General features: G+C 46.8%; 1 protein-coding gene and 2 pseudogenes across 1 annotated transcript in view; 2 read left to right on the top strand and 1 right to left on the bottom strand.

Annotated features, from left to right (window-relative positions):
- The first annotated feature begins 5310 nt into the window (after nt 1-5310).
- LOC139001668 (S-phase kinase-associated protein 1 pseudogene) lies at nt 5311-5932 on the top strand (annotated as a pseudogene).
- Nucleotides 5933-7594: 1662 nt separating this feature from the next.
- Nucleotides 7595-7781, top strand: LOC139001557 (hypoxia-inducible lipid droplet-associated protein-like; annotated as a pseudogene).
- Nucleotides 7782-11633: 3852 nt separating this feature from the next.
- The window catches only part of MACO1 (macoilin 1), a 60302-nt gene continuing 55487 nt past the window's right edge, over nt 11634-16448 (bottom strand). Inside the window, exon 11 of the mRNA XM_070404394.1 lies at nt 11634-12781. Within this exon, the coding sequence (XP_070260495.1) occupies nt 12579-12781 (203 nt within the window). The 3' untranslated portion in view covers nt 11634-12578. The remainder of the gene's footprint in view (nt 12782-16448) is intronic.

Genomic DNA, 16448 nt, shown 5'->3' with positions numbered 1-16448 from the left:
GAAAACAAAAATCTGGATAATGTGAAGTCTCCCAATTTTTCAATGTTAGCTCAAACTTACTCAATTCTATGCAGGCCAAATAAAATATGTCTACAGACCACTAAGGAGGAACCTCTGGGCTGCAAAGGCTCTGAGTTTGAATATGTTAGGCCTGCTCCACCCGCTTGGCCCCGGAGCCCTGGTGTGGATGTGGCTTGGTGCTGTGCTCAGGGGGGCATCAGGCCTCACGCTTCAACAGGTGAACTGTAGAGGGGACAGAGCCCTCGCAGGTAACTGTCTGTTCCCTGGTTCCAGCCAGGTCGTCCTGAGCACGGAACCTACTCTGATCCCACCACCCCACCCTCAGTAGACACTGGGTAGAACCACCAAGCAGGAGAGTGGGGGCAAGTTCCAGCTGGGGAACTTTACCCGCAGCTGCTCACCCCAAGTCCCCCCTTGGGTTATTGCTGGCTTTTTAAAAAAATTATTATTTGGTTTGGCTTTTAATTACATTTAAAATGTGTTTTCAAATCATTATTGTTTTCTGCTATAAAAGTACTATTAAATTTATTGTAGAAAACATGGAACAAATGGAAAGTATAAAGAATATGAAAACATAACCTTAACTGCCCCTTGGGTTCTGAATATGGAGTGATTCCAGGACACTCTGGAAGGAAGTCCCTCCTCGGTGGTGGAGGGAGGCGGCCCCGGGAGTCTCCCTCAGGAACAGAGCTCCGTTTCTCGGAAGCTTCAAGAAATGAAGGAGATAGTCAGTACCTTCGAAAGACTGGTCCAGCAGGCCTGTGATACTTACCAGAGACAGACTGGGAGAATCCACATTATTTTTTATTTTTATTTATTTATTTTTTAAAAAATATATTTTATTGATTTTTTACAGAGAAGAAGGGAAAGGGATAGACAGTTAGAAACATCGGCCAGCTGCCTCCTGCACACCCTTTACTGGGGATGTGCCCGCAACTATGGTACATGCCCTTGACCGGAATCGAACCTGGGACCCTTCAGTCCGCAGGCCACCGCTCTATCCACTGAGCCAAACCAGTCAGGGCTCCACATTATTTTTTAGATCCATATTTCTTCTTCCTAATACATAGTAACAAAAATTACAGTTAAAGAGAAAGAAATCTTAAGGAAGAACCTCCGCTGGCTGCTGTTGGAGGTGAAAAAAGACCTTCCCTAAGGTTGCATGTGCCCTCTGGTGGCAGCTGCAGGGGATGGCTTCAGGTGGGGCTGGGCCCCAGGGCCAGCCCTTGCTCTTTAAGTCAGTGGTTCTCAAAGTGGGGTCCCAGGATCTAAGCTTCACTTGGGAACCTGTTAGAGACACAACGTTTCAGGCCTCACCCCAGACCTCCTAAGTCAGAAACTGCAGGTGGAGCCCATTCGGGCAATTCTGGTGAACCCTGAAGTTTGGGAACGATGTTTCTAGATGAGTATGGACCTGGTACCTGATCATGTGTCAGCATAGGTCTGAGGCTGAAAGAGAAGGGAATGGGGAAAACTGGCGATGCTGAAGGCACCGGGGCCGGGCCCCCTAGAGGTCCCTCAGCCACACTCAGTCTCATCTCCTTCTCAGCCCTAAGATGTCTGGAGCCGGCAGAGCTAGGGAACAGGGCAGAATGGACCGTCTCCCAGAGGAAAGCAGTCTGGGCTTCTTGGATGGAGCTTAAAAGGCCACACGTGTGTGTGATGCTAAGCCTGGGATTCTTAGGAGAGAGATCAGAGGTGTAATAACAGGGTGATTCCAGAACCCTAGCAAGCCCATCCAGAGGGGATGTAAGACTTGGACCTCGGGCAAAGGCAAAGGAATGAAAAACAACCATTGAGATAGTTAGAATAAAGCAGGAACAAAGTAAGCCCAGCGAATGAGGGAGGCCAGAGAAAGGTGTGGCCCCTGGGCAGATGGAAGGAGACCCTTGAGACAGTCACTTAACCAGACACCCTCCTGGAGGAAATGCTTTCTAATTCAATCACTATTGAAAACGCCCACATTGACTCAAGATGCAGCGGGGCCAGCACGTGGGCAAATCTGGTCTCAGGCTCCGACTCGGTGAAGCATGGATAGGCCCCCAGCAGGCTGCCTGACAGGGAAGTAATTATTCTCAGTCAATCCAGCTGTTGGGTGCACCTGGCTACGTCGAGCAGGAGTTGGTAGAGAAAATTTGATAAGGAAAACAAGGTTTCAGCAGAAACCAGAGATAGGCAGATGAAAGACGTCACGATATGTCCCCCTCTCCTTCCAGAAACAGTTCTATTTTTCACTAGAAAAATCACAGAAATGCTCTGGTTCAGTTAAGGTACATTATTTCAGCCCTAGCTGGTTTGGCTCAATGGATAGAGCATTGGCCTGTGGACTGAAGGGTCCCAGGTTCGATTCCAGTCAAGGGCACATGCCTGGGTTGCAGGCTCGATCCCCAGTAGGGGATGAGGAGGCAGCCGATAGATAATTCTCTCTCATTATTGATGTGTCCATCTCTCTCTCCCTCGCCCTTCTCAAAAAATCAATAAAATATATTTTTTAAAAAGATACATTATTTCAGATTACATGTCTAGCCTAGTAATTAACCTTACCCGTTCAATAGTATTTATTGAATCCCTCCTGTGTGACAGCCATTGCTGGGGTTACAGCAGTAAAAAAGCAGAAGGTCTCTGCCCTCCCGGAGCCTGCATTCTAATGGGGAGGAGAGAGCAACACAATGAGCAACATCTATAAACCCTAAGGAGTTTTTCCTCTCCAGGGCCCCCCGCCTCAATGAAGCTCTGAATTCTGAATTTTCAGAGCCTGAGCGCCGGCTTTCTCTGAACTGGAAGAGAGTGACAGTGTGGAGCCTTCAGGTTAGTGTGAGAAATGCTCACCTGTCTGAGGCAGAAGTATGGCGAAAACGAGACTTTTAGTAAGTGCTCGAGAGCGTGGCACAGGCACACCTGGGGTAGCGAACACAGCCTATTTATTCAGCCCCTCCTCCCGTTCCTCATTGGCTGAGTGCTACGGGGGGGGGGGGGGGGGGGGGTCATCTGTTTCCTCACACGTCTCCCATTGGGCCATTAAAAAAAAAAAACTGGACTGAGGCCTTTTCTAGTTGCCTCCACCTCCCCGTCTAGGTGAGGCAGGCATCTCGGGGGTTTCCACCAGGATGCTGGCTCCCGTCCAGGTCTTTGTTCTCATATCCTCTTCCCTCCCCCCTACATTCAGTTTGCCGGGGGAATTCGGTAACCGTTGCCAGTAAAAGTTGACTGCTGGAGATGGATCACAGAGGCCTATTTCCTACAGTTAGGAAAGCCGTTCGCACAAGGGCTTCCAAACATTTAATAGGCCACCGAGTCACCTGGAGATCTTGTTGAACTACAGACTCAGATTGGGGTGGGTGTCCGGGAAAGGGGTCCCAGAGATGCTGATGCCCAAAGTGAAGCTGCAGATCGCACACGTTTGAGGAGCTCCCCTTAGGAGACAGGCTGTGGGGGTGGAGCTGCCCCAGGAACAGGAATTCACCAGGTCCCTGTCCCACCTTCACTCTGAGGCTACAGTTCTGGTCTCCACCAGGGAGGCGCTGCATCATTTGCAGAGCGCTTGTGCAGGTCACCCCGTTCCCATAGTAACTCCTTCCAGCAGGAATACTACTTGTGGAAGGTAAGGAAACAGCACCCGCCTAGGGAGGTTAAGAGAGGTCACAGAGCAGGGGGCGGCAGAGCTGGGCGCAGACGCTCATCTCTGCCTAGAGCAGCGGTTCTCAACCTGTGGGTCGCAACCCCATTGGGGGTCGAACGACCCTTTCACAGGGGTCGCCTAAGACCATCGGAAAACACACATATAGTTACATATTGTTTCTGTGATGAATCACTATGCTTTAATTATGTTCAATTTGTAACAATGAAATTGGGGGTCACCACAACATGAGGAACTGTATTAAAGGGTCTCGGCATTAGGAAGGTTGAGAACCACTGGTCTAGAGGGCTTGCTGGCCTGCAACAGACTAGACCAGCCGTGGGCAAACTACGGCCCTCGGGCCGGATCCGGCCCCTTTGAAATGAATAAAACTAAAAAAAAAAGACCATACCCTTTTATGTAATGATGTTTACTTTGAATTTATATTAGTTCACACAAACACTCCATCCATGCTTTTGTTCCGGCCCTCCGGTCCAGTTTAAGAACCCGTTGTGGCCCTCGAGTCAAAAAGTTTGCCCACCCCTGCTTTAGGACAAGAGCTTCCCATCAGCCTGAGTCATGTGCCCCAGCCAAGGGAGGGCAGGGCATCTTGACTGGAGAAAAAAATAAGGTGGCTACCAAAATAATAGACCTGCCTACGGGGCTAGGCACCAACAGCGGACTGTTTGAAGGTTTTGCTTCAGTTTTTCAGTATCATAAAGAGAGTAACGAAAGCATAGCTGGCCATTCCTTTTCCTCTATCCAACTCCTCAGAGTCAATTCCTGGACTATCTCCCGACTACAGAGTCACTTCCAAGTTCCCCGAGGCCCCAGGCTGCCCGCTGGGCTCGTGTCCCTGTCCTCCTCTCCTCCCCCAGCATCTCCTCTTCTCCATCTTCTCTGTTACCGCTGGGAGCAAGTTGTAAAAATGAATATTTTAAAATTCATCCTCCAGGAGGGCCCTTGAAGGTGAAGAAACATCGTCCTTTAGGCAATTTAACTCCATTCCAGGGATAAAAATAAGTAAGACCCAGGGTAGGCTGAGAGGAGAGAGGAATTAAAGGATGAATCATCCTCACTGAAGCAGAATCCAAGCTCCAGAACCAGGCCCTGAGCAGATCCTCCTTCGGGGCCTGGTCAGCCTGATGCTGGGCTCATTGAAGCCTCGTTTTTGCCCTCGCTGTGATGGAACCCTTTGCACCTGTTCTCGTCATGTAACAGCTGGGTGCTAGTTCCTTCCCAGAAAGCTCCACTAGCACCTGGCTCCAGGCACTGAGATGCGGGAAGCCGGTTCATCCTTGCTGCTTGACACAGTTGCTGCAGGGAAGAAACATCTGCACAACATATGTTTCAAGGGACCTGGTGTATATGGCATACTGTTCTTAATATGTTTGCTGCCCTTCTTGACGCTATGTGTTTTAACCAAGGTCACCTTTCCGAGGAAGGTTGTTTCCCCAGGTAGGGATTTTTCCCTGAATTTAGGGAGGGAATAAAATCCCCTTAACTAAGTGCCAGGCGGGTAGTTAATCGCCTTAAGCTACATCATCTTTACTCCCTGGAATGGAGATAAGAAATGCCCTGGCCTTTGGAATAGAAATTGATAGGATTAAAATCACCTGGTATAAATACAGATGTAACAAGACCATAAAACACAGAACCTGGGTAAGTGGCCTTGTTCTCCACCTTTTCCCTTTTGGTTCTGCTGACGCTGCCCGGCTCTCCTCAGCCTCCGGCCCACTCTCTCCTTGAGACCGAGCACCATGCCTTCAATGAAATTGCAGAGTTCTGATGGAGAGATATTTGAAGTTGATGTTGAAATTGCCAAACAATCTGTGACTATCAAGACCATGTTAGAAGATTTGGGAATGGATGATGAAGGTGATGATGACCCAGTTCCTCTACCAAATGTTAATGCGGCAATGTTAGAAAAGCTCATCCAGTGGTGCACCCACCACAGGGATGACCCTCCTCCTCCTGACGATGATGAGAACAAAGAAAAGCGAACAGATGATATTCCTGTTTGGGACCAAGAATTCCTCAAAGTTGACCAAGGAACACTACTTGAACTAATTCTGGCTGCAAACTATTTAGACATCAAAGGTTTGCTTGATGTTACATGCAAGACTGTTGCCAATATGATCAAGGGGAAAAGCCCTGAAGAGATTCGCAAGACCCTCAATATAAAAAATGACTTTACTGAAGAAGAGGAAGCCCAGGTACGCAAAGAGAACCAGTGGTGTGAAGAGAAGTGAAAAGTTGTGCCCGACACTGTAACACTGTGTGGATTGTTCCAAATACTAGTTGCACTGCTCTGTTTATAATTGTTAATATTAGGCAAACGGTAGACAAATGCAGCAGCAAATCAATTGTATTAGCAGAATATTGTCTTACCAATGGACATGGACAACAGGGGGATGGGAGCATGAGTGTGCGAGGGGCGGGGGTGGGGGAGTCGGGCGGGGGAGGTTGGGGGTTAATGGGGGGGATGAGGACACAATTGTAATACCTTAACTAATAAAAAAATAAAAATAAATAAAAAAGAATATTGTCTTCATTGCATGTGTACTTGGGGTACAGATTCCAAATCTATGGCTGAGTTTCTTCCAGTATTATCAAAATATCTTTTTTCTTTGCTCTGAATAAAACTGAATTGTGGGATCTCTACAGAAAGTGGCATTTTGGGCTTTCTCTCTTTTTGCAAAGCGATTTCTGCTTAGTTTATTGTCCAGTTAACTTTAGTTTAGTGACTTTTCAAAAGTTGGCATTGTAAATACAACAACTTGCAAAAGTTTTCTGAGGAAAAAACAATTAGAAAATTTTTTTTTAAAGCCACACACACACACACACACAAAACACAAAACCTGGCTGGAGATCCTGGCTAGAACCTGGCCAGAGAACCTGGCTAGGCTGCTTGATCAACTGAATGCTGTCTCTGTGTCATTCCTTCCTCACCGACTCCATCCACACCTTTGGGAACCCCTGGACCTGCTGGGGTTGGACCCCAACAATTGGCACCCAAACAGGGACCCCTTAGGTAAGCCCCCCGCAGCACTCGGGACGGATAGGACTGCACCGTAGGGTGCTGCAGACCCCCTTATAGAGGATAAGTAGGGTAAGAGGGTGGATAGTAGAGAATTAGATTGAGAAGATGGGTCATACTGAGTCTAAAGAAAAAAGACTCTGTATTAATCTTTTAACACATATGCTTGCTAGCAGAGGAGTTAAGGTTACTCCCAGTCAGGCAGAAAGTTTTATACAAGAAAACAAGAAAGGTTGTTTCTCCAGGTAGGGATTTTCCCCTGAAGTTAGGGAGGGAATAAAACCCCTAAGGAGTTGGACTTACATCCCCTTAACTAAGTGCCAGGCGGGTAGTTAATCACTTTAACAACGAACAATCACGCTTAAGCTGCATAATCTTTACTCCCTGGAATGGAGATAAGAAACGCCCTAGCCTTTGGAATAGAAGTTGACAGGATTAAAGTCAGCTGGTATAAATACAGATGTAACAAGACAAAAAAACACAGAACTTGGCTGGAGGTCCTGGCTAGAGATCCTGGCTAGGCTGCTGATCAACTGAACACTGTCTCCATGTCATTCCTTCTTTGCCGACTCCGTCCACACCTTTGGAGACCCCTGGACCTGCTGGGGTTGGACCCAAACATCTGGAGCCTGTACAGGGACCCGAGTGCGCATGGCGCCGAGCAGGCGTTGTGTATGAGTGAGCAGTGTGGGCGGCCTTACTCTGGGATTTGCTGCTGACTGTGCGCTCTCGTCTTCTGAGGGTTGTCTGAGTCGCCTCCTTGCGCTGCCTGTCGGCTGACTTTCCTCCGGACTCCAGCACTACCTGCTGTTACATCCAGCCGGCCGCTTCCGGCCCTTCTTCCTGCAGGACCCAGGAGTCTTCCAGAAACTGAAGGCAGCTCTACTGCTCTGCAAAGGAGTGGGATCCCTTCAGCTATGAGGCATTTATTGAACCTCTATCTCTTAGGTGTGGCGCTGACCCTGCTTTCCATCTTTGTTAGACTGATGGAGTTACTGGGGGGCTCACTGGAGAACCCATCGCCTGGCAGCTCCAGGACCACCAGAGACTAGACATCACAGAATCCCCAAGAGCCTTCCAGAACATTCATCCAGAGGGGCGTGATAAGACCTCCCTCCACCAGCTATAAGAGCCGTGGGCAAACTACGGCCCGCAGGCTGGATCCGGCCCCTTTGAAATGAATAAAACTAAAAAAATAAATAAATAAAGACCATACCCTTTTATGTAATGATGTTTACTTTGAATTTATATTAGTTCACACAAACACTCCATCCACGCTTTTGTTCCGGCCCTCTGGTCCATTTTAAGAACCCATTGTGGCCTCGAATCAAACAGTTTGCCCACCCCTGGACTAGACCCTTAGAGTAATGGCTGCCCTTGGGCAAGTGCTGCTGGCCGGTGAAGAAGCCAGCTCAGCAAGAAACACCACTGAGAGTCACAGGAAACCAGACATTTATGGGTCTCAGAGGCCCTTTTACCTCAGCGGTCGAGCTACTGTGGCCCAAGTGAAAACAGTTTACTACTTGAACTTCACTTACCCGGCTTTGGGGTAGGTTTCCGGTTCATCATTCCCGCTCCCTCTGGTATTGTGTGGATTCTGTAAGAAGCGATCTAAGACCAGCTCTTAGAAAGGCTCAGCCCTCCCAGGCACCTTGCCATAGCCCAGTGATGGCGAACCTATGACACGCGTGTCAGCGGTGACACGCGAACTCATTTTTTTGGTTGATTTTTCTTTGTTAAATGGCATTTAAATATATAAAATAAATATCAAAAATATAAGTCTTTGTTTTACTATGGTTGCAAATATCACAAAATTTCTATATGTGACATGGCACCAGAGTTTAGTTAGGGTTTTTCAAAATGCTGACACGCCGAGCTCAAAAGGTTCGCCATCACTGCCATAGCCCAATTCATATAGGTGGATGAGCGTGGGAAACGGGTGGTCAGAGAAAGGACCGTTCCTTTCCCCCTGGCCAGGGGCCAAGAGGAGCTGTTCATTCTCATCTTGCAGGGCCTCTTGGAAAGATGGTCACCACAAGAATGGACACTCAGGATCGCTTCCTCCTTATGTCAAGTTGGGAGACGTCAGTAAGAGGTTGCCTGGCCGGTCAACACACACTCTGCCTGCTCTTAAGGTAAATACCTAGCCGTCCAGAATGGCAAACACTGCTTTATGGCATGTAATAAATTCTAAAGTACTAAGACATGGGTCTGTTTTATGATGGGCCTAAAAAAACAAAGACGGCGCTGGCTGGTTTGGCTCAGTGGATAGAACATTGGCCTGCGGACCAAAGTGTCCCCGGTTTGAGTCCAGTCAAGGGCATGTACCTCGGTTGCAGGTTCCTCTCCAGACTGGGCCCTGGTCAGGGCTCATGCAGGAGGCAACCATTCGATGTGTTTCTCTCACATCAATATTTCTCTCTGTCTCTCCCTCTCTCTTCTACTCTCTCTAAAATCAATGGAAATATATCCTTGGGTGAGGATTAAAAAAAAAGAAACAAACAAAGATGACAACTGGAGATTTCCCTGGTGGAAAAGACATGCTGTTGAGAACGCTATAGGCAGACATTTCTGCAGGGACAGCAAAGGTAATAAAGCCAAACTAAAGTGCTTCCCCTGGGAACTCTGCTCGCGGTACTATGTGGTGTGTCTGCGAGACCCTAAACAGCGGAGACTTAGGGAGGCTACCCAGCAACAGGGACATAGGTGAGATGCCAAGACAGAATTTTCAAAAACTGGAGCCAAGACCAATGGTAACAATGGCCAGGAGAGGAAAACAGGGCTGAGAGGGGCGCTGGCTTCTCGGAAGACAAAGCGAAGCCTCCAGGAACGGGAGGCTTGGGAGAGGTTCCTTTGGCGGTCGGTGTGGATCACAGCAGGAGCAAACCCAACAGGGTCCTGGTCACAACGTGGGCCTACAAGGTTCTGGAAAATGGGAAGGAGATTTGCTCTCAAGATCGTCTCACCGACTACCTTCCAGCCCCGCTAACTTGGTTTTTTTTAGGACAGGAAGACAAGTCAGCCTTGGTTCTAATCAGTCACCAGAGAGAAAGAGGGAGGGAGCAAGTTACAACAGCTAAGATCTGGAAACAGCCCAAGTGCCCATCAGTAGACAAGTAAATAAAAAAGTCGTGGTACATTTATACCGTGGAATACTATGCAGCAGTAAAATAGAAGGATCTCTAATCCTTTGAGACAGCCTGGAGGGACCTGGAAAGTATCATGCTAAGTGAAATAAGTCAGTCAGAGAAAGACAAGTATTACATGATCTCACTCATATGTGGAATCCATTTAACAAAATAAACTGATGAACGGAGTGGACCCAGAGTCATGGAAGCAGGGGACAGAGTGTGGAATCTCAGAGGGAAGGCGGAGGAGGGTGGGTGAGTGGGAAGTAATCATCCAGACCCATGCATAACCCATGGACAGAGACAAGAGGATACTGAAGGCCTGGGGTGGGGGGCAGGGTGGGCTGTAGGGGATCAATGGGGGTAAAAGGAGGACATATGTAATATTTTGAACAAAGATCCTATATAATAAAAGCCTAATATGCTAAGTGTCCAGTCGTTCATTCAACCAAAGCGTAATATGCTAATGATATGCTAAGGCTGCTCAAATGCTCACTATGACTTGCACTGACCACCAGGGGGCAGACACTCCGACCAGTAGATTAGCTTGCTGCTGGTGTCCGGCAGATTGGGACTGAGTGAGGCCTCCCGTAGTCCCTCCCTGACCCAATCGTGTTCTGGTGGGGTCCCTCAGCCTGGCCTGCACCCTCTTGCAATCCAGGACCCCTCGGGAGATGTTGGAGAGCCTGTTTCAGCCCGATCCCACAGGCCAGGCCAAGGGACCCCACTGGTGCATGAATTCGTGCACTGGGCCTCTAGTTTAAAAAGAAAAAAGAAAGAGGGATGAGGGAGAGTAGCAGGGAGGGAGGGAGGAAGGATGCGGGGAGGAAGAGGGAGGGAAAGAGAATGAGAATGGAGATGTCTTAAGTAAGACGTGGTGAAGCCACCTAAATGGATTCACCCCAAATCTTGTGTCTGCTGGACACGGCCACCTGACAGGAAGCTGAGATGAGGAGAGAACAAGAACAATAATCTAAGGTTCATTCGGAACAATCAAACTTGCTGTGCCCTCCTAAAAAGTTAAAAAGGCAGAAAACTAGTTTATCTGTAAGAAAATGTTTATTCTTTTGAACCCCACAGGAAAAAAAAATGCAGCCAAGACCAAGTATTTAACGAAAATAGTGTCCCAAAAGGCAGCAAAATGGGGGAAACCTCAACACAAAGTCAGTGACAATTTTCCATGTTTTTGCACAAAGATGAAAAAAATCTATGACAATTCTGAGTAACACTTTCATGGTGACAATTACACAAGATGATTCAAAAATGCAAAATGGCAGCAACATGCACACCTGGCTAAAGCTAGAAGTTTTTTTTAAATCCCAAAATAAGATCTGTGTTTAAAAGGATGATTCTTTTTAATACTTCTATTTTGCTGACTTGCTTGTCCTACTTAATTTTCTTTAAATGAGACGTACATGCCAATTAACAGGAAATTTTAGAAGAACTATGTCCTTCCAGAATCCATGGCAAGGAAGCAAAACCAATCTATTTGGTTTCTTAATTTTCCTAGTTTCCAAATACAATTTTGCTTTGCCCCTCCCTCTCCCAGTCCCTCCCCCCACCCCCACCCTGATTCTTAAACACTTCCAAAAGTTGCCAGTGCAAACACTTTTCTATCAATGTATAATATACACTTGAAACTGAAATCTTTGTGCAGAGTTTTGAGTTTAGAATTTTTAAAACAAAACAAAACAAAACAAAAACCCTCCTTGGCACAAGAGCTGAGGAATAGTCAAGTTTGTTTTAAATCATCAAACATAAGATGATGAAGAGTGAAAAGCACAGTTAAGTGAAACGAAATGAAAACAAAACAAAACAAAAACAAAAGAACCTAGAACTGCAGCTTTTATTAGCTGTCATTGCAGCCTCACGTACACAACCACCACCCAGCTCACCTTCCCAAGGTGCCGGATTTTAGACAAGTCCAGAACACTGTGGTGCTTTCTATGACAGGAAAGAAAGTGCTGGTCGTGGTGGTAACGAACAGCCCAGCTACCCACCAGTTTTACAGCAGGATCCGCAGTGAGCTCGATACAGATAGAAGATAGATGATGACAAAGGGGGAAAATAGTCTAAAATCATCAAGTTTCCTCTTGAAATGTCTTTTCCCAAGGCACTGTGAACAAGACTGCCGCTAGCAATTTTCTAGGTCTAAACACACTGATGGGAATAGAAACATTTCAAACACATCTAGTCTCATTGCCGGAGTCTCTCCCCTCAGCTTAAATGACACTCTTTCAATTTGTTTGGTCCTTAGAGGGGTAATCAAATGTTGTTTTCTGTAATATCAAGAATCACCTTCTTGAATTCAACTATACAATCAAAACTGTGTTATGTTATTTAACTCTTTCACTCTTAAAACAAAGTGTTCATTATCACCCCACATGGATCCAATGTGCAGGTTTTGCTTATTTTAGAAAGAAACAAAACAAAAATAGAGGATTGAGAAGCAAAACCCCTTTTTTTCTTTCTTCAAGAGGAAACTGTAAGATTACATAAAAGGCAAAATTGGCTACTTGAAATCCAAGAATGGTTTTAATGCATTGGCCGAGAAAAATAAACTGCAAAGTTCTGTGAGGTCTTCTAAAAATTTACAAGAAAAACTGATGGGCAGTTCTAATCAGATGTGGAGTTATCTTCCCCCCTTTTTAAAAATGACAACATATACAGTCCCACAAAATACAATATAAACTTTTTGTTATCTTGACTGCCAGAGATGCTTCTTCGCAATGCCTTCTGGAAACGACACTGCTGGGCGAGACACAGCTGGTCTTCACTTCTTCATGGGCTGGTAAACAGAGGCGTTGGGGTCCAGTCCAGAGGGGCTGGTCTCCACAAATTTGGAAGAGTAGTGGGGGGAAACCGGGCTCAGGGGGCTGGTGGCGGCACTGTACGTTATGCTGGGCATGACGGCCATGACTTCGGCTATCTTCTGTTTTAGGTCCTTGATTTCCTGGTCTTTCTGAAGAATTTGTCCTGGAAGATCAAAGACCCACCATTAGTGGGAAGGGAGGGCCAACCCAACACAATGCCTCCTGGGCCAGCCCCAAGTGGGTATGACTCGGCTGTGATGTAAGGGTTTGCAAGGGTAGGCAAACTTTCCTGTAAAGGGCCAAATAGGAAATATTTCAGGTGTGTGAGCCACATACTGTCTTTGTCATGTTTGTGTGTGTTTTTTTAAACCATGGAAGAATATAGAAACCAATCTTAGCTAATGGATGGTACAAGAACAGGCAGCAGCCAGATTTGGCCTGAGGGCCATGTTTCACAGTAAAAAGGGATTCCCTCTATGTAGGTGTGACTAAGCAAAGAGGTTAATTTCCAGGAGCCATGTTTTGAGCATGGCAGTCACCAATGGCAGCCTAAGAGCCTTTAAACTATGGCTCTCCCTCTTGAGCTGCAGTATTTTTCTGGGAGAGTGGACTATCTCTGGGTGTCAGACCAAGAAATACAGAACAACTAAGGCCTCAGAACTGCCCCAGGTCCTCACGTAGAAAATAAATGGAGCTCTGGCTCTGGCTGCTGCACGGGGGCTCTCACGTGACTCAGATTGACTGCCCAGCTTGCCATGGGCTGAGCCTTTGACACCCTCCCTCACTACACTTCGTTTCTCATCCACGCAGAGATGCCTGCCTCAGGGCTATTTCCCTTGCTCTCTCTGCGTTAGCTCCTGGGATTTCTATTTCTACTTCCTTACAAAGCTTTCCCTAATTTTCCCATTTAAATCAGACCCTATCCCCTCAACTCATAGATTCTCAACACACTCTAAACTTTTCTGTCACTTCACTTTTTGTAATAATGACCCTATATAATAAAAACCTAATAGGCTAAGTCTCTGATCATCTGTTCAACCAATCAAAGCATAATATGCTAATGATATGCTAAGGCCGCTCAACCACTTGCTATGACATGCACTGACCACCAGGGGGCAGACAGTTGACCAGTCAACCAGTCGCTATGACAGACACTGACCACCAGGGGGCAGACACTCTGACTGGTAGTTTAGCTTGCTGCTGGGGTCCAGCTGATCAGGACAGAGTGAGATAGGCCAGACATGCGGTTCCTCCCCAGCTGGCCAACAGCCTGTGTCCCTCCCCAGCCCCATGCACTGATGGGGTCCCTCGGCCTGGCCTATGCCCTCTCTTACAATTCGGGAGCCCTCAGGGGAGGTTGGAGAGCCAGTTTCGGCGGATCCCACGGGCCAGGCCAAGGGACACCACTGGTGCATGAATTCATGTATTGGGCCTCTAGTAATAATTATATTAGCTAACACATATGTGCCAGACACTGTTCTAAGTACTTCCACATACAAACTCATTTATTTATCACAACAACCCTATCAGGAAGAAATTATTATCCACATCATCCATTTTATAGATGAGGAAACAGGCATACAGAGGTTGAGTACAGAGCCAGGATTCAAATCTATGCAGTCTGGCTCGAGTCTGCACTCCTGCCTACACATTCTTCCATCTCTCTTGCAACTATTCACGTAGGTGATGACTTGTGTTCGTTGTCTCTCCGTTGGGCCATGAGCTCCATGAGGGCAGGGACTATCCACTTTTTTTCCTCTCATTACAGTATCCCTAGTGCCCAGCCCAGTACAAAGCTGAGGCGCTCCAAGTTATGCATCTTGCCCAGTTATTAAGAGGTAGAGCAGGATGTCAACCCAGGACCCTTCGTTCCAAAGCCCATGCAATTTCTATCATTCTTTGAAGCTCCCTGGTCCACTAGAGGAAGAACACTTAGGAATAGCACTTCAGAAATTTAAATGCTCAGAAAAGAAGGAGGTTGCATTTGAGTTGCACTCATTCCGCGTCCTGTGGAAGATGGTAACATATTTAAAATGTAGCTGCCCTTGGTGGCATAGTTTTTAAAAGGATGTAGCAGAGATGAAAGTCATTTTGAAACCAGGATGAATCAAATGATATAGATAGTAGGAAGGAGAAAAGCAACACAGGGGTTTGATTTGAATTACAAAGTTGGGTTCCTATTAGAATATTCTGAGCATGACAGTGAAGGGAAGTAGTGGGAAAGGCAGCAGCACAGAGCCGTGGGAAGAACCTGCTCCCTGGGACTTCCTTCATGTCTCCTCAGCTGTAAGTAAGCACAAAGCCCGCCTTCCCTTTTAACACAATTAGCCTCAGATGAATAAAATTCCTACAGCATCTGATATATGAGCCACTGGATCTTTTTTCTACACAGATTTAAATTTGATGTCTTTAATCAGTAATATGCAAACATTCCCAGAGCTTTTGGAAAAGACATTTCTCTCTGCTTCTCTGTTGCTTTACAAGAATTCCTGGGCTGACAGGACAAGCTCCCCTCAGCTACTTGGAGACCAGGTGCTGCCTCACTGCAGGGGGAAATCTCTTCCACGTTGGCAAATCGGAGTAAACGGGATGCTGCAGAGAGAGGTGGCCACTTCCCAGGGAGCTGGGCCAAGCAGGCAAAAAGCCAGTGTATGCTCAGAAGTTCAGCCTTAAAGCAGGATCCCTGGAACCTTCTTTTCAAATGCTTTCCCTGAGTCCACAGACTAATAAGCCCGATTCTCAACTCCCTTCTCTTTTTGCTCTACCAGCTGGGCCATTCCAAGCCACTCTTATGGCTTCGCTAACTTCTCGTAGCTTCTATATCCCACCCCCACCCACAGGGATTTTGGTCCTTTCTCTGGAGTTTAGGCCCAAACTCCCAATGACTGATGAACTCTTTTTACCTGGGTGTCCAGGAAGCAACTCCACATGGAAACGTCCCAAACCAAACTCACTCTCTCTTTTCACTCCTCACAACTTCCTGCTCTTTCTTGGTTCTGGCACCTTTATCCTTCCCTCCCGTCTGGGCATCCTGCTCCCCCACTCATCACTCTTAGCTAGGACAGTGGTAGCCTCCTAAACGGCCTCCCTGCCTCCACTGTCTCTTCAATCCATCTTTCACACAGCTACTGGAAAGAGACTTCCAAAACAACGCCAGAACCTCTCACCCCCCCTCCTGAAAATCAGGGAATATGTTCTCTAGGAGGCTTCACTCATGGTCCTCCTGCTCTCCCCCCCTCTCTTCTGCCAGGCCCCCCAACTTGAGGTCACTGGTCTGCTCACCTGGACATTCCCAACACTTTCTTTCCTTCGCTTTCACTGTTCCCTCAGGTAGCAATGTTCTTCCCTGCCGTTCTCTGCTCTCAGAAGTCACCCTTCAAAGCTGAGTCCCCTCCCTCATGAAGCCACCCAGTATCTCCTCTCGCCTTTCACGCCCTCTCCTCTCTCTGAGGGCAGTAGGCCTTGCCTTGCTGCGTGGCTTGCCCTCTCACAGGATCCACAGGGTCCATCGCACTAAGGCATGACTGGCCTTCTTCACACTCATTCCCTCATGGACATAGAAGAGTTTTCCAGAAACAACATGGCCAGTGAAATTACAACAGACTGAATGTAGAACGAGATGGGAATGGAACTATCTTTCATTAAGCCAGAAACGAGAGATTTGCTAAATGTAAAACAATGTCACTTTTCTCATTACAATTTTTTGAAAATAGTTAATTTTCATAAAAATGTTATTTATGTTAACAAGTAATATGTTTATTTTAAAATAAGTGAAGAAATACATGTTTGAACTTTTCATTTCTAATAGATAAATGTTGATAGATATAACC

The sequence above is a fragment of the Myotis yumanensis genome, unplaced genomic scaffold (assembly GCF_028538775.1).
Source record: "Myotis yumanensis isolate MYYU_CA2020_CCGP unplaced genomic scaffold, mMyoYum1.0.hap1 SCAF_2, whole genome shotgun sequence".
Lineage (NCBI taxonomy): Eukaryota > Metazoa > Chordata > Mammalia > Chiroptera > Vespertilionidae > Myotis > Myotis yumanensis.
This window is presented reverse-complemented; position numbering and strand designations above follow the sequence as displayed.